Below are 18,487 nucleotides of genomic sequence, written 5' to 3'. Positions count from 1 at the left end.
GTGATATCCAAGTTAGCAGAATGCAAAAATAAGCAAATTTGCAGCCGTGTACCCAGTAAGTTTCCACCCATGTTTTCGAACAGAGGGAACCAAATTCTGACCCATGGCGGGATCTGGCACCTGGAAAATGCATTCCTCCCCCAACGTGTGCATCACTTACCATTCCACTGTGCAGTATCTTATCTTTTCAGCCAATCTCTGCAGAAAGTCATGCAGGGCAGCCACTTCCACTGCCCTTCTCTCCAGAAGGCTATGCATCCTAGTTTTGGTGCAGTAGCAGAATGAGTTTCTGAAGAGATCAGCTGGAAAGATAAGATGCTGCATGGCAAAACGGTAAGGGCTGCACACAACAGGGAAGCCTTTTACTTCATGTAGCAGTCCCATGTTTTGGAGACTGCTGTTTTAGAAGTAGGAAAACTGGAAAACGAAAGAAGAAATTGAAGAACACAGCCGAAGACTTGAGATTTTGTTCATCTTATTATTTTATTTTTCATAATTCTCTCATGTTCCATAGTATAAACAATTCTAAAATTAGCAATGGTACTCTGGTCCTCTTTCAAACTGTATATCTTCAAATTAAAAGAAAAAAGAGACATTTTAAATAAGCTGGATACTGCAATCTTTAAGGCAGCAATCAACATTCCAAAGCTGACACGTCTCTTCTAGGCCATGTTATTGCACAGGTCACACAGAGCTATATGCTACCAATGCAACAAAAATCAAGGTCCTGAATAGGTCCTGCTGAAACATAGCTGCCTCAGAGTTTTATATCAGAATGCTGTGGCTCAAGTATTCTTATGCAGCAGATCAACCTACAGATTGTTTACATTTGCTGGGCAATGTTTTAAAAAAGGATAATTTCTAAAAACACTGAGTGCAATCCAACTGAGCACTCCTTCCACATGAATCCCACTGAAATGCAACGGAACCAAGCAAAAACATGCTTTCTGTTTTCAGTGGGCCCAACAGCTCCTAGCTGGATCCGGCCCATTGCCATCTCTTGACATTCATATATGGGATCCTCGCCATGTGAAAAACAGGAGGTAGCTAAATGGACATGATTTTCATCTACTATTAAATTAGAAGAGTCTTGATAAGAGGAATGATAAAAATCGGAATGTATAAACAGTAAAGTTGGGGTAAGTTTAACTCACTTCATAGTAGTCTGCCTTGCCCAGCTGTTAAGGCTTTCTAACACAGATACATCTATTTATTTTGCCTCTGTCACTACGAACAGTTGCTACATAGTTATGAAAACATGGCAAATTCATTTTATTAGTCCAACATTTGAGTTCCACTCAAGTGCACTAAACATAATCAAGATTGCACTGGAAACCATAAAACAACTGATTTACCACTGAACAGAAGACATTTTCCATAGTTCTTTTACTCAGATTAAAAAGGAAGACCAAAAATTAGAATCTTTTCTTCTCCTGAAGCTTACTGAATTTCCATAATATTCCCCCACATGATTAGTTAGTTAACAGGGCATTCTGAATAGACCCTCAAATTGCACCTCTTTTCCAGCATCTGAAGTTATATTGGGCAAGAAAGTGCCCACTTCCAGCATCTCAAACATGATGACTGCAAACATATGAAAATGTATTTCAAAAGTAGCAAAAAAACCCAAATCTATTTAAAAAGGTTACAAGTCCTTCCATTTTTTTAAAATATCCAAGATCTGGCAATGAACAATCAGCCGAATTAAATTCTGGGTTCACTTGGAATCAAAAAGGTAGAAAAGCCAAAAGGATTTTTAGAAATGACAGCAACACAGTATATTCATGTTTCCCTTATGTCTCATGTCACACCAAATGGACCAATCCCCCAAATACCTGAGTGTCAATGTGTGGCTACCAAGGAAAGAATCCTCTGAAATGCACTGCATTCAAATATAGACTTATTCCAGGTTCCCCCCCCCCAAAAGAACTCACCAGGTTTTGGGGCTCTTCTTATATTCTTACATAATTTTTTTGTGTGTTTCTGGACCTTTACAACCCTCTACTTTTAACATTGGACGCATGTAATACTTTAGAATTTTTGTTCATACTGGCCAAAGGGTAGTTTTTTAACAAGCGGCTTTTAATTCTGGAGGGTCTCTCTCACTTTGGCCTGTAGGGCATCACAGGTCTTCTTAGCATCCCCTAGGAGCATGGCAGTATTGGGCTTGTAAAAGATTGGATTGTCCACAGCTGCATAGCCAACACCCAGAGATCTCTTCATAACAATGACCTGAAAGAAAGGTATTTATCTTAGATGAAAGAATTCACTGCAGCCAAATGTCACAATAAGCAAACAATGCAATGTTTAATTAAGTTTCAAACCCCCACCTCCCCAAAACTGATATATCAATATATATATTAACCATGATCACAATATGTTATGTTTGGCCAAAATTTGCTCCATTGTTTTTAAAAAAGACCACACACCAAGGGCTCCAACTCTTGGACATATCCACTTGAAGAGATCCAGTGTGAGTGTGGGACAAACTGAAGTATGGTTGGGAATGTCAGATAAGGGACTAGTTGACTCCCATTCCAGATGAACCAAAGGTCGGTGCAAGGTCAAACAGAAGAGAATCAAGTACAACACTATTTCTCAACCAGTGGTACTGGTACCATCAGTAGTACTTGAGGTGGTGACTGATGATACTTGCAGGCCCCCAGGATGCCTGCTGCCTCGAAAAAAGACCAGGAACACGGGACAACAAACAGTGGTAGGAGGCTCCAAAACATGCTTGTTCACACTTTAAAAAGCCCTCCCGTTCACTCTAAGCCTCTTACTGGTGTTTGTTGTGTTGCATGTGGCCTCCCAACCCAGAAGTAACTGGTAATGATGTCATCACCAGTTGCTTCTGGTGGTACTTCAAAAACGTGGACCATGTGAAGTGGTGGAGGACAAATGTACACTGAAGTACAAGATTCATCACTGAGTCACTAGCATCATGTCATACATTTTTGGAAGAAAGGCTGCAAACCATATGCATTAAGCAACCTTATGGAACCTTATGAGAAACCACCTTCTCTTTAAAGGACACTGAAAGGGTGCACAAAGACTGAGACACCTGTTAAAGTTCTCTTTTGTTTTAACAGGTGCCTCAGTGATGCTCTTACAGCAGAGAGCTGTAAGACACGATCAACATCACTGAGTTTTTACAAGCTTGTGCATAGTGTCGAAATGTCACACTTGCTTAAATGATGATACTTGAAAAACATTCATATTCTGGGAGACCAATGGAAGTGTCAGATCTTCACATTCAGAACCTCCAATCAATGATACCCAGCTGGGTTGTGGTCATATCTATCCATTGGTCAGGTCCATGAACATGACTGAGGGGAGGGGGACTGAGCTATGGTTTCCTGTCATTGAAGGAATCAACAGAAACAGAATAGTGATCCACCTGAATCCCCTAAAAAGGAAGGATTGGGAGACAGTGCATCTTGCTCTAGCTCTGCCTCACCTCTCTAAACCCAAGAAGTAAATAAGACAACTGGCACAAAGGAAGCAGGTCTAGCTAAGGAAAAGCCTAGGAAGCCTGAGCAGGGATTTCCTTTATATCTAATTTCTAGACCAAATTTTATTTAAGTGTCTGTTTTTGAACATTTGAACCTTGTCTATTTCCCCTTTTCAATGCTACTTTCAGTCTTTGAATAGTCACCATTCTGTTTCAAAAAGCCCAGAGCAGACAGCTATTTCCTCTTGCAAATCACTCATGGCCAATGCTCTATATGCAAACTGGCTTCCAAGCTTAGGGAACCCCTTAGCTGCCTTTGCAGTCTTCAAAAAAGGTTGGATATGGGGTACCCACCCTTTGGGACATTTTTTTCCCTGCTAGCAGCAGCTTCCCTTTCTTGCTATGTCAGGGTGCTATGGTTGTCACAATCACCTAAAAGGTGGGATCCAGGGGTCTTGGGAAGATGAGGTGCAAAAACTGCATGCCTTCCTTCTTCCTACATGATAGGCCATGGTGGCTCCATCAAATCACCTACCTCCCCTGCCCTCTCAGCTTTCCAGAAGTATCTATCCTGCCCACACTGACAAAGCAGTTCAGAGAAGAAAATGTGCAGAGACGGATGTACAGAGGCATAATACACTATGATAGGAACATTGCAAACAAAGAATGGATTTAAGAGATATATGAAAGGTAGAAATTCGACCACAATATTTTGCCCCCTCACCTGCTTTGCCTTCCAAACTTCTAGAACTGGCATTCCAGCAATGATAGAGTTCGGATCTTCTTGGGCAGCTGAATTGACTGTGTCATTGGCTCCAATGACCAGGACCAGATCCGTTTCTATAGTAAAAGAGAAACAAGGAGGATGCAACCAACATCTTAAGAAGTTAAAAGGCAAGAGAACTGACATTCCATTTGTTTGCAGAGTAGACTTACAACTCTGCTAGGAGTTACAAAGTAGCAGTGAGCAAGATTTTGTTTTCCCCATTTCACTACTCATTATAGGTGCTTCGCAATTGAACACTTCATTTGGTTATACAGCACTTCTGAAATGTCCATTCATTTTTGTTACCTCGTAAGTGTGGCAACAGAGACAGGCTTCACTCAAGTACATTTTAAACAGACCACAGCAGTGCTAGAGCTATTTTCCCAGTAGCTGTCATTCTTCCCCCCCCCCCACATGTCCAAGAGGTCACATTATTCCAAAGCATTATGAGGAAAAAAATGGCACCTGTCAGGACAGGGACTCTATTGCTGCCATCTGCTTAAAGGAAAACTCTTTAAAAGAAAGGAGAAAGCCCACTGCTGCAGCTGCCCTACAAGGTAAGCCATCCCTTAATGAAAACAAATGAAGTCCTGAACAAAATGTATTGCATATGCTATTTGTTTAATTGGGACCTCCATTAGGTGCCACAAGTATTTGTTTTGGAACAAATTAAAAAGTTAAACAGTTCATTTTTTTTCCAAAACAAATGCACATCCCTTTCTACAAACTGACAGCTATAGCCTTCCTTAAACTAGTTCTTCATAACTATAGGTGGATCCTGTTTATCCGCAGATTTTCATCCACGGATCTCGCTCAACGTGGGACACCTGGACCTGCATTGAGTCAGACTTCCCCACCTGCACCCTCTGAAGGTGACCAGAGCTGTACTCAGTCGCCTCCAGAAGGCTTTCTGAAGCCCACAGAGGCTGCGTAAATCTGCAAAAAAAGAAAAGCTACTTCCAGTTTCCTGAGGGAAACTAGAAGTGATGTTTTTATGCCTGCTAAGGCATTCTGAGACCTGGGGAAGCCCTACTAGGAGCGGAGCACAGCTCTGGTCACCTTGGAAGGTTTAAGGGGCCAAAAACCACGGATTTAATTATCCATGGTTTTCGGTATCTGCAGGTGGGGGGGGTTCGAGAATAGATCCCTTGCAGATGCCAAGGCCCCACCCGAATTAAGCTTTTTTTTTTTCCTGAAAGCTCAAGAAACATTTTCCAAAGGGAAAAAAAGAAACCACTGATGAATAAATAGCATGAATATTAATCATTCTATGTTCCATTCTATGAATTGATCAAAGCAAGTTTTAAAAAAAAAAATAAAAATAAAAGTGCACTAGACAAGAACTGGTACAGGCAATCTAGACCATTTTACTACATTATGTGTGATTGTGTGTTATTTGCTTTTAAGGAAGAGTCAAACTTTTAGACAAAATAGACAAAAAAGAGTCTATTTTGTTTAGACAGCTCTCTCTCACCAGGGAAGTCTTCATTAATTTCATCCATTTCTAGAACAATGTCATATGGTACACCAGCTTCTGCAAGAAGTACGTTCAGTTGCCCAGGCATACGACCAGCCACAGGGTGAATACCAAACCTAAGGGGTGCAGGAGAAATGGTGACGTCAAGCATGCAGAGTGCCTTCAGGTAATAACCACAACAAGGTTACCAACATCCCTATAATAAACACTAGAGAGAAATCCAAAGTTGAGAAAGAGCTGTTGTCACAAAGCCACTGAGAGACTGATCCACGTATCAGGAAGTCACCAGTTCCAAATCTGCCTCTGCCGTGTATTCCTTATGTGGCCTTAGGCTAGTCACCCAGCCTTAGGCCCAGGCCAAATGTGCAGTTACCTCATGAAAAAAACACATCTGTGGGTTTAAACTCACATAGGATTTGCAACCACACATTCACTGCAATCCAGGGCTTTCTTCAAGGCAAAAGTCGTGCTAATCACCCTTCCACAGACTTCCTGTGCCTGCATGTATCCAGAAGTTCTTGCCAGCCAAAAAGGGTGGGGGCTTTCCCTGAGGATCTGCCTTTCTTAAACCAGGAAATGTCCTGCTCATAACCATGTCAGTGGTGGGGTCATGATGACTATACAGTCATACTGTCATATGCATCAAAGACAGCTGTTAACCAGTGTAACACTCCAGAGACCCAACCTGTCAGAATATAAAATCAATTAAAGCATTGAGACAAGATGAAATTTTACCCATTTCAATCAGACTACAGTTTGTGGATTTGACTCTCCACAGATACTGGGGTCCCAGTTTAAATGTCTTTAAACAGAAACAAAGCACACAGTTGGGTTTCCCACTTTCACACAGCATTGCATGAAGCACCTCTAGTGGTTGAATATGGTATATACCTGGTATATATATTCTGCGTCTCCAAGCATCAGTATATACTGCATTCAGTCACTAATGGTGCTGAATATAACGCAATGTACATTCAGGACCTCTAGTGGCTGAATGTGCTATATACCAGTGTCAGGAGACACAGAAGTGCATCTTTAGAGCTATTTTTAGCCCAAGAGGTGTGGAAAAAACACTGTTTTGTCATGCAAAGGTAGGAAACCCAGTTTTCACATGCTTTGTTTCGGTTTAAAGACATTTAAACCGGGTCCCAGGTGTCCATGGATTTTCATGTCTGAAAGAGGTTCTGGAATGAAACACCTGTATAACACAAAGGCTGTGTAGACTCTGGAGTGTAACCCAGCAGCAGCAGACTTCACCACTTTCTCACAGCAAGAAAGTCACAGAAAGAAGCCATTTTGCACTGTTGAACTTAAAAAGCCTTTTACAAACACCTCAAGGGTAAAAGGTTCTTGACAGGAAAACCTCTCTACATGAATTCAACATGACACACAGATTTTCTTCAGAACACAATTTGGCCCAAACAGCAAGGATTTGTTTGTTTCTGGATGAAATCTCAAACGCACAAGGAATGAAGTGATGAATTTATCAACCTAATGGAGGTAATCGTTGCCACAAAATTACTGAAGAGATTAAACTGGTGGCAGGAGGGGGAAGAAACAGGCTGCAGCACATTTACTTAATTAACTCCACTTAGGCATTAAAAATATGTTTTTCAAAAGCTTGGCCTATTTCTGGAACACTCAGGCCTATATTACAGAAACTAGCAGGAGCCATGGAGGGGGAAAATAGTAATAAGAAGCCACTTCCCACCTTATGCACTTGTACCAAGAATATGCCGTTTCCCAAACCAGAAATCTTTGCCTTTCTCCATCTATAAGAGGGTGCACATATTTTAATATAGCGGCTATTGTGCTGCTTGCTATTGTATTTTTAAATGCAAATTCCTTACCCTGAATCTGCAGTTTCTCTCCCCCCACCCCCCACTCCATCGTTCAGCACATTTTCACTGAGTTTCTCAGTATGACCAGATACCTTTCCTGGATAGTTACACTCAATCGGGACAAATCAATCAGGCAGAGAAATGACATTACCTTTGAAACTCTTGACTGCAGTAAGAGAAAAGGCAGCTGCTACTCCTCCTGCCTGGGCACTGCCCCCTCCCTACTTTATGTACTTAGACCCTGCAGTGGCTAAAGTGAAGTGCTGCTGCTATGGGGCATTCAAGGTGAGTGAATCAACAGCCTACATCTGCCCAGGGGCTCCTATTCATTCAACCACCATGAGTTTACACACAAGGTTGGCTGCAGCCCACCCGAGCCACTTGCACATCAGAGGTAATATTCTCCACGCACCTTGATCACCCCAAAGCAACAGGCAGTCATTTAGCTGCTGCAGCAATCAAATAAATGAGGTCAAAAAAGGGTGGACACCACAGCTGGAGAAGAACCTGGGAGGAAAAGTTGTTAACATTTGTCCTGCTTCAGCAGAAGCATGAAAAGGTAATACATTTCTCTGGCTGATTGACCTGACAATGCTTCAGCCAATTTAAACCCCAGCACTATAAATATGATCGGGGGTTTTGATCTGTTTGTTTTAAGCACTCTCCTCTTTCCAAGCTCAGGTCCCTAATTAATTGAGTAAATCTGCAAAAATGTTGGTATTCAAACTGGGAAAGGGTTTTTTGTTTTTTTAAAAATTTTAGTGAATGTGGGAGAAATGATGGAGACAGTACAGGCCTTGGACAAGTCCAATAAAGCACATGATAAGTTTGTGCACCACCCCCACCTAACCATTTTGAAGCCAAACAAGATGCATCACTTCTGCATTTATGCTCATCACTGGCCAGACTGGATAACACTTTCTAACAGTTCCACTCAGCTCATGCATGTCCTTCCCTCCATAACTGCCTTCCCTACCAGCTGCCCTACCTCCAACTTCTCCAAAAATTAAGATGAGAAAGATTTATTCACATGACTTTTTTTCCGGACAACTGGCACTTCACTAAGTTGCTGCTGGTTTTTGTACAAGGATGCGCAGGTATCAACCGTTGCAAGTTTCTAAGCAGGTTTTATGAGCATTTCTTTGACTTCAAACTAACCTGGAAGCTACAATCAGTTTCCCAGCTACTGTTTTGAAAACCATAAGGGCCAGAAACTTGAGCAGGGAGAAAATCTGGAACAAGGAAAGGTCAGTAAAAACATTAAGGTTCTCCCCCCCCCCCCCACACACACACACATATCTTTGGCTTACAATGTATACAGGCAAACTACACATGGTCCCAAATAGAGAAGAAATATCTGTAATCCTACTAGCAAAGGCCAGATGCAAATCAGATACAAAGCAGAAAAACAAATATGACAAAATATTAAGCAGCTTAAAATTTCAGTCAGCCACTTGGTAATTCAAGCCACGTGAAAGAGTCCTGCTCTTTCCAGAAATTCTGCAGCAGCACAGTGGATTTTAGAAGACCTTTTATACTGAAGACTATGTTAGAATCCAAGCAAGGAACAAAGTTCTCCTTTGTGTCCAGTATTGTTTATAATTAAAGCAGTTTTTATTACAATGCAGATTTGGCTAGCAACGCTTCATCTTTAATTGTATTACTGCTTGCAACAGTCCAGAAGAGAGAAAACAATGTTTAAGCATAAGCAAACCTATTGAATTCAAAGAAACGAGACATCCTTGAGAATTACAGTGGAATACTAGACAGGCATTCTAGCTCTCTGTGAAGAGCGTATGTGTGAGGAGCCAAACAGGATGGCATGTGCTAGCACCAACCACTGCTAACAACATGTCACACAGCCTCACCTTTCATTCCCCCTACATTCAAAATTTGTCCACATAGGCAAAGATTGAATGTAGGAATGTTTCTGCCCAGGGTTGGAATCCTGAATATTCCAAGGTTCCAATCATGGAGAAAATTCTCCTGCACACAGCTTCTGATGTGCACAGGGCTAGTGGCAAGTTGTACCAGGCCATCTGTCACATTGGTGCTTTGGACTAGGTGTGGTGCATGTGCTTTTCTCCCTCCATCCCACTCATGCGCAGTTTCTCTCTACCTCTACCAATTCATAACATTGTCAGGGGTGGGGGACAGCAAGCAAGCAGAAGCTGCTGTCACCAGCTACCCTGACTTGTTCCCATAAGAACAGCCCCACTGGATCAGGCCATAGGCCCATCTAGTCCAGCTTCCTGTATCTCACAGCGGCCCACCAAATGCCCCAGGGAGAACGCAAGACAACAAGAGACCTGCATCCTGGTACCCTCCCTTGCATCTGACAAAGCCCATTTCTAAAATCAGGAGGTTGCACATACACAACATGGCTTGTAACCCATAATAGATTTTTCTTCCAGAAACTTGTCCAATCCCCTTTTAAAGGCATCCAGGCCAGATGCCATCACCACATCCTGCGGCAAGGAGTTCCACAGACCGACCACACGCTGAGTAAAGAAATATTTTCTTTTGTCTGTCCTAACCCGCCCAACACTCAATTTGAGTGGATGTCCCCTGGTTCTGGTATTATGTGAGAGTGTAAAGAGCATCTCTCTATCCACTTTATCCTTCCCATGCATAATTTTGTATGTCTCAATCATGTCCCCCCTCAGGCATCTCTTTTCTAGGCTGAAGAGGCCCAAACGCCATAGACTTTCTTCATAAGGAAGGTGCCCCAGCCCAGTAATCATCTTAGTCGCTCTCTTTTGCACTTTCCATTTCCACTATGTCCAGAATAGTATTCCCAGGAGTAGGATTCCAGAATATTATTCCAGAATAGTATTCCAAGAATAGTATTCCTAGGAGGGCTCTCTGCACACAGATGACCCCTTGGACCAACTCAGTTGGCCAGGGAAGGGGGACAGACAAGGGAACAGATTTTCCATTGCCAGTCAATTAGCTTAGTCCAGGGGCGCCCAAACGCCGGCCCTGCGGCCACTTGCGGCCCTCGAGGCTTCTCAATGCGGCCCTCAGGGAGCCCCCAGTCTCCAATGAGCCTCTGGCCCTCTGGAGATTTGCTGGATCCCACACTGGCCCGACACAGCGTGAGGGTGACTGTTTGACCTCTTGCATGAGCTGTGGGATGAGGGCTCTCTCCACTGCTTGTTGTTTCACATCTGTGATGCAGTAGTGGAAGCAAAGGAAAGGCCAGCCTTGCTTTTTGCAAGGTCTTTTATAGGCCTTGAGCTAATGCAAAACCTTCATTTATTCATATAAGTTCATCTTTAATATATTTATTTATGTAAACTTATGTAAATTTATTCAAATTTGAAATGTAAATTAATTCTTTTTTCCCCCAGCCCCCAACACAGTGTCAGAGAGATGATGTGGCCCTCCTGCCAAAAACTTTGGACACCCCTGGCTTAGTTCAAGGGGCCATGTGAGCATAAGGGCTCCTGAGAACAAGCCTGAAAATCTACAGACTCACAGTGACTCTAGGTTTTCTTAACTATGTGTGCATGCAAGTCACACAGAGTTCAGAAAATCTAGAATCAGCAAAAAACTTTAGATATTTAGCTCACTGGCAGCAGTGGCCTGTGGGACTCCTTGGGGTCAGGCTGCCCTCTGGTACCACCCCTACCACTGGAGACCATAGACAGTGTTTGCCTAGAGCAGTGACTTTCAACCTTTTTTGTCTCACAGCATACTGACAAGGTACTAAAATTGTCAATGCACACCATCAGTTTTTTTTTTACAATTGACAAGGCAAACCATGGTTTGTGGTGGGCTCACATCCCCCAATGGCCCTACTAATTAATGACCCTCCCCAAAATATACACGGCACACCTGCAGGCCATTTGCAGCACATCAGTGTGCCACAGCACAGTGGTTGAAAATGACTGGCCTAGAGAGACAAACACTGAACATGAGGAGACTGGAGCAGGGCTAAAGCACTCTTTCATAAGGAGCCCTTCTCACCCGGTCTTACTCCACAACTATTATGAACTTAGATTAGCAGCCAAAGAAAAGCACTTGTTAGTTCAACTTGACAAATACAAGCAAAGTAATACATTTACATGCAACTTGACATGCAAAGTTACGTTCAAGGTTGACACTAGACTACTGCACTTGTTTTTCTCTCTGCTATATAAGCAGTCCTACTGTACTTTTAGGTAAATGCACATAGGTTTGCACCCCGAGACTGTTCTTTAAAGTACATTATCCCAGTGACTATGTCCAGGAAAGTGGGAAGCACTTAAAGGTGCTCTCACTGAGGCACAGTACTGGGACTCATTCACTTGCTCACCAAGCAGAACCTGGAACTGGGTTCCCTTAAGGACTCCCTCCTCTCCTACAAACCCTTCATATACAGAGATGAGCATCAATGGTCCTGCTCAGCTTCCCCCAAGTACCGAAATTTAGAGAACAGGTATGAGAGATGGGGCCTTTTTCAATCCTGACCCATCAGTGTGGAATGCCTTTCCATGGAGCCTTCATCACTGCTTTTGATTTCATCAAAAGGAAGACCTGCTTTCTGAAAGGCTATTTGTTTATAGTTGTTTTTGAGAAAAAATAAAAAAAATGAAAGCCTATTGAAAATGGTTTCATAACACAAACCAAAAGAGGGTTGCAATCACTGTTTTGAGCATTTCTGAGGTGCAGGGAGCTCTGTAAAGGGGGCTGTGGGTTCCCCATACTCTCCAGAGTGCCAGCACCACCCCAGTAAATGTAAGAATAGCCCTTTTTCTCTAGCAATGGCACAAACTCTAGCAATGGCACAATCATGCATCGGTAAAGCAGCTACCACGTACATGCATGCACAACATGCATGCACAACAAACATGCATGCACAAACTCTAGCAATGGCACAAACATGCATCTGTAAAGCAGCTACCACATTTTCCAGACTCACAAAGAGAGTCTGGTCCAACAAGAAGCTGACGGAACATACCAAGATCCAGGTCTACAGAGTTTGCGTCCTGAGTACACTTCTGTACTGCAGCGAGTCATGGACTCTTCACTCACAACAGGAGAGGAAACTGAATGCTTTCCACATGCGCTGCCTCCGACGTATTCTCGGCATCACCTGGCAGGACAAAGTTCCAAACAACACAGTCCTGGAATGTGCTGGAATCCCTAGCATGTATGCACTACTGAAACAGAGACGCCTGCGTTGGCTTGGTCATGTCGTGAGAATGGATGATGGCCGGATCCCAAAGGATCTCCTCTATGGAGAACTCGTGCAAGGAAAGCGCCCTGCGGGTAGACCACAGCTGCGATACAAGGACATCTGCAAGAGGGATCTGAAGGCCTTAGGAGTGGACCTCAACAAGTGGGAAACCCTGGCCTCTGAGCGGCCCGTTTGGAGGCAGGCTGTGCAACATGGCCTTTCCCAGTTTGAAGAGACACTTGGCCAACAGTCTGAGGCTAAGAGGCAAAGAAGGAAGGCCCATAGCCAGGGAGACAGGCCAGGGACAGACTGCACTTGCTCCCAGTGTGGAAGGGATTGTCACTCCCGAATCGGCCTTTTCAGCCACACTAGACGATGTTCCAAAACCACCTTTCAGAGCACGATACCATAGTCTCTCGAGACTGAAGGTTGCCAACAACAACGATTCCACCTAGTAAACAAAGCAGTCAGAATCGGTTATAACTGCATACGCAGTAACCTTGAACATGTCTGAACCTGCATGACAAGCAGCAACACTCTATGACGTTCAGTTGATTGTGAGCCGCCATTTAGTTTGGTTGTGTTTTCTGTAGAGTGCCGAAAAAATGCTAAGTTTAAAAGTTGAACGTGTCAATTTGAAATTTTTAGTAAAATTGCACAAAACACCAACAGAATGTTTTCAAATGCTTACTACAGCTATGCAAATGACTGCCTGTCTCGTGGTGTGTTTGAGTGGCACAAAAGATTCAACGAGGGATGTGAGAATGTCGAAGATGATGAACGCCCTGGACGACCTTGCACTTCAAGAACCGAAGAAAATTTAGAAAAAATCAGTCAGATTGTTCGACTGATCGGCCTTTTCAGCCACACTAGACGCTGTTCCAGAACCACCTTTCAGAGCGCGATACCATAGTCTTTCGAGACTGAAGGTTGCCAACTAAGGGCACAAACTCTATAAGAGAGTTTGGAAACTTCTGCCTTAAGGGAAAGTGGGTTACACAAATTCCCCCACCCCATCTGTGTTCGGACTGCCCATACATTACTAGAGCCTGATCTCAATCTTGCAGTATTCTGAACTAGGGACCTGTTCTGCAACCAGGACTCAGCTTGCACTCCACTGCCACCTCTAGTCAAATGAAGGAACTGCAGGAAAGCAGCCAGTCCAGCAAGGAAGCTTCTTAACAGACCAGAGCAGGTCATGGAATAGTGCCTGAACCCCCACCCCGCACCCCACCCCACCAAGCAGTCTTGCTAACTGGTATGGACACAGAAGGACTGTGCTGCCAATGGACCATTTTCGACTGTGACCTCTTTTCCTGAAACTTGACAGAACTGGGTTGAACAGCTACAGATTACACAACCTTAAAACTCTTATTTCCCTTTACAGTTTCCTATCTTTACCATCCGTCCTCTCTAGCTTTGATTTTCACGTATTCCAAACAAGCACAGCACTCTTAAGTATGTTCCTATATTCTCATTCATATCATGTTCCTGGTGAAACAAAAAAAAAAAAAAGAGAGAGTGTGTTTCTAGGAAAGCTGCCAACCAAGTGCATACTGGGAACCGAGAGAGACGGCACGAACTGGAATAATCAGAGGCAGCGTAGCTCAAAGCGCATGCACAGCAAATTTATAACTCTTCGCAATGCTCAGAAATGATGTTGAGCAAGCCCAGATAGGCATCAAGCAGATGTAACTTAGTAGGATCACTTATGTCTCAGTAACTTTGGCAAAAAGTCCTACAAGATGGCTATTTACGCATGGCTTATTAATTAAATTACAGCAAACAAATTCTGTGAGGGTTGGATGCAGGAGCTTCCACTGAACTGGGGCCGTAAAAAGTATATTCTTTCCAGATTTGCACAAGATAGATACTGGCTGCCATCCAGTTGGGCAGCTTTGCACACTCAAGTGGGGCTTCTCTATGGCTGAACGTAAAAAGAAAAATGCAAACCTCAAGAGCCTGCCAGATTCACGGTCAGCTCCATCCAACGCTAAGTGAGGCAAGGGGGTCTGATCATGATTTAAGATTAAGAAATATGCGCGCTTCACAAAACCGGGCATTATTCCATTGATGTATAGCATGCTGTCAACCATGGGAAGAAGCAGCAAACATTCAGTCTATCATTTTCAGTCCTGGGCCCATCTTTAACCCCATGCTGGAACATATGACCTAGTTTTAATGTTTTGCCTGTATCTGCCCACCTTTTTCCTCCTCCCACCTCTTTTCATCTTTCTAAAATGCTGCAATCCATCCTGAGTGGACCACCCAGTTTGGGGTCTTGACCCAGCAGCTGAAGCAATTGTTAAGGACTCAGTATAATGCAGCTCAGCATTTATGGACAGTTTCTGGGCTAAAGCAATTGGGTTGGATCAAAACCACCAACCGGCTGGAAGAAATTTTGCTGTCTCTTCCTCTCTACTTCTAAGGGTTGGAGGATCCTCAGAAACTAGATGGCACATGTGGCTTGGGGAACAGTAGAGAAGACAAAATCTACCAAAATCAGACAGAGGCACCTCCTGTGAATGGGAACTCTGTCTGATTTCTCTGCCAGGGTGAGAAAGGGAACCCAGGGCCTTGAGTGACTGGAGAAGTGATGAAGCTGTTAATTCCAATTCCTTGTTTGATAAGCTTGAACCCTAAATTTAGAGGAAGAGTGGGGCACTTTGCCTGTTCCTTTAGGTGGCCTAGAGTCTGTGGGATCTCTTAAGCAGAGTCCCACTGACAAACTTCAGAGTGTCAGAATTACTGACAGAGACATCTCAAGACCAGGACTGCAAAGCTTTTGAACTTTTCCCATAACCAAAAGGAAATCAGAATGACTTTAGGCACAGTTGCCAAGTACAACACTTCTCAGCACAGGACTTGAGAGCAACTCAGTATGGACTAGGATAGAAGCCTGGTCTCAAGGCACATGATATAGCCATCTTGCTGAAGCTAAGCAGATCTAGACCAGATCAGTGCCCCAAGGGTGTTAACTGCTTTGGACAACTATGCATATCTCTTTGATCTCCTTTGAAGACAGGCATAATAATTGCATTTATATCAATTTTTTAAAAGACACAGGCTGCCTTGGACATCGAAATGGCAGGGCTTTGAAACTTCTCATTATGTAGATACGGGTAGGGGGAAAAAACAGTAAAGGATTTACATCTCTGCAATAGTACAAAAAAAGCTATTGCAAATCATTACAATGTCCAAATAGACATATTTAAGGGTGCAGGGCTCAGCAATCATGGAGTGGTACAAACAGTTGTTAATTACATTGTGTTCTAGAGTTGCAAGACACTAAACCTTTGACTTGAGAGGTTTGTAATGTTTATCTTACGCCTTTATCAAGTGGGGCATATTTACATTCTATGGTTAAGCTCTGTAGGGAAAAAGCACGTTTGTGATATTATTGGTTCACATATTCTCAAACTGTTACAGGAATTCTAAATTTAAATGGCATTTAGTACACTGTGTTACTGAAACATCTCAGTGTTTCAAACAGACATATAACATTATGTGAAGGACATTAAAATAGATGTAGACAGTTTACATTGTTTTAGCCCTTTTTTCTCTCAAATTGAATTACAAACATTAAAAAAAGTTCAGGGTACAATATATTAAGCCCACAGAACCAACCAGAAGCAATTCTAGTTCAATCAACAAAGCACTTTGGATCCAGACTGCGGAGGTCTGGATGCAAAGCCCAACTTCTCCACACTCAACAGAATGATGCTGCTACTGCCTACTAGAATTCCCAGTCTTCAAAAATAACTGGTCTACATCATAGAACTGACACAAAAGAAACAAAATGAAGACTTATGCTTCCCATGCAGGGTTTAAGAGTTAGAATGCAGCTCCAGAATCTATTTTCTATGAAGACCCAGAATCTAGAGTGCCTCTGAACACATGCACACTACGGCTTACTTATCAGTGCATAACTCCAGGCTACCTTTGATGCCTGTAGGATTGAGGAGTCCAAGGGTAGGGCTTTGAAGCAGGCTTATCCCAGCAGCAATCTTTTTAGGAATTAGTCTATACATCCACTGACAACAAAGAGGACTATCATATACAGATGGCTTTGAAGTTATAAATATATTCTCTTGGATGCCACTCATTTGAGGGCCACAGATTTTAAAGCAGCCTCCTTTCTGGGCTTTTTAAAGGCCCAGAAAATCTTAAGTGGCAGGACTGTAGTCATAGGGGACAATGCAGGGACCTGCCCCCCTCATGAAAACCTTAAGTCCCTTCCCTGAATTTTAAGGTCTCTTAAAGAATAAAGAAAACTTTATATGTGCATTTTAGTGTAAATCTTGATGCAGGTCCAAGGACAGGGTTGGGTGAGGAATTCTTGCACCTCTGTTGCCGTCCTGGCTGACAAAGCTAGGAGTCACTGAAGCAACGTGACTCTTGCATCACAGGCCTTCCACTTCCCTTTGGAAGAAGAAGTTGGAGACTTTCCAAGGGAAGGCACGTGAAGGGCTTTACACACTCAACAAGCACCATACAAATGTCAATTCACCCACGAACATGCTCACACATTCAGGTGCTGCAACTTCAAGTGCTGAGTCTGCACTTGTGGAACAGCCATGACAAAAGTCAACAACTACAGAGTAAGCTTTTTGCTTACATCACCTCAAAGCCAATACTTCTCCATGGAAGGAGATCACACATTTCATCTGCAAGTCATTTAGCCATGGCCCTTTAAAAATGGTTCGAAAATGCCTCTTCAAGAACACGCCACATTCATCTTCAAGACAGTTACAGTAATTCTACTCATCCGCAGTAAGATATGAAAAAACCCACAGCAGGAAGCTCCATGTAACAGACATTTCCTTGCCGATCTTATTAATGCATTAAAGATGCAACCTGTTGCAAAAGAAAACCTTATGTCAAATGGCAAAGTTAATAAATGTTATTTCAACAACATAGGCAGGCGAATTTTTTTCCCCTGAAATCCCTCTCATACTTCTGATTCAAGAGTCTCCAGCAGAAGTATTAAGATGACATATTAAACAAGCCATGACCTCCTTGGGAGCATGTTATGGCTATGGGCAAGGCTCACCAGAGCCGACAGTGCCCTGGAATCACAGGCATCAGCACACAGTCAGGACGACGCTACGACAAAAGCAATTTTTGTTGGCATGGCACAGGTATAATAAATTGATGACAACCGTATGTCTGTGCTGGCACATATCCACCACAGATGTGCAAATGTGTCACCACATCTGGATGCAGAGTGGGCTGGTGTCCTGAGGCTCCATCGTCCTACAGGAAGCAGAGGGCGAGCAGCTGCACTCAATGAGCACCATGGGCACACCATAAAGTGATGAAAGGCCTAACTTACCACAAATAGTAAATACAGATTTCTTTCATTAAAGCCCTCTAGGTAACCACTGTGGTGAACTCTTGCCAAAGCAGACCTTAAGATCTAGTGCAGTTACATCAAAAAGCTCCTGTCACATTTCTCCCTGCTGACACACAAAGTCGAGACTTTAAATGTTTTGTGTCAACAGGTTAAAAATTTAAAAATAAGCTAGCCCACATAGGAGCAAAGAGAAAATAAAGGGAGGGAACAGTCATCACTGTTTCACTGAAAGTTGGTTACATTTCTGATGACAGAGTTCCAATGATCCAGACGCTCTGTTTAATAATAAATTTAAGAACTTGCATACTTCCTTTTTTTGTACTCAAAATGGCCAATAATGAAGTCAGAAATTATAAACAACAAATCTGCAAAATACAGATAAAAAGAATGTAACCCATCTAATCCACTGAAAACCAGAACGATCAGACC

General features: G+C 42.9%; 1 protein-coding gene across 4 annotated transcripts in view; it reads right to left on the bottom strand.

Moving 5' to 3' along the window:
* Nucleotides 1-464: 464 nt before the first annotated feature.
* Nucleotides 465-18,487, bottom strand: part of NNT (nicotinamide nucleotide transhydrogenase) — a 61,030-nt gene continuing 43,007 nt past the window's right edge. For all 4 annotated transcript variants that reach the window (XM_066616346.1, XM_066616349.1, XM_066616347.1 and 1 more), the window contains 3 exons: nt 5,695-5,813; nt 4,179-4,294; nt 465-2,232 (listed from right to left, as the gene is read on the bottom strand). In XM_066616346.1, coding sequence (XP_066472443.1) covers nt 2,083-2,232; nt 4,179-4,294; nt 5,695-5,813 — 385 coding nt within the window. In that variant the 3' untranslated portion in view covers nt 465-2,082. The remainder of the gene's footprint in view (nt 2,233-4,178; nt 4,295-5,694; nt 5,814-18,487) is intronic.

Source organism: Tiliqua scincoides, chromosome 2 (genome assembly GCF_035046505.1).
Source record: "Tiliqua scincoides isolate rTilSci1 chromosome 2, rTilSci1.hap2, whole genome shotgun sequence".
In the NCBI taxonomy this organism is placed as follows: Eukaryota; Metazoa; Chordata; class Lepidosauria; order Squamata; family Scincidae; genus Tiliqua; species Tiliqua scincoides.
This window is presented reverse-complemented; position numbering and strand designations above follow the sequence as displayed.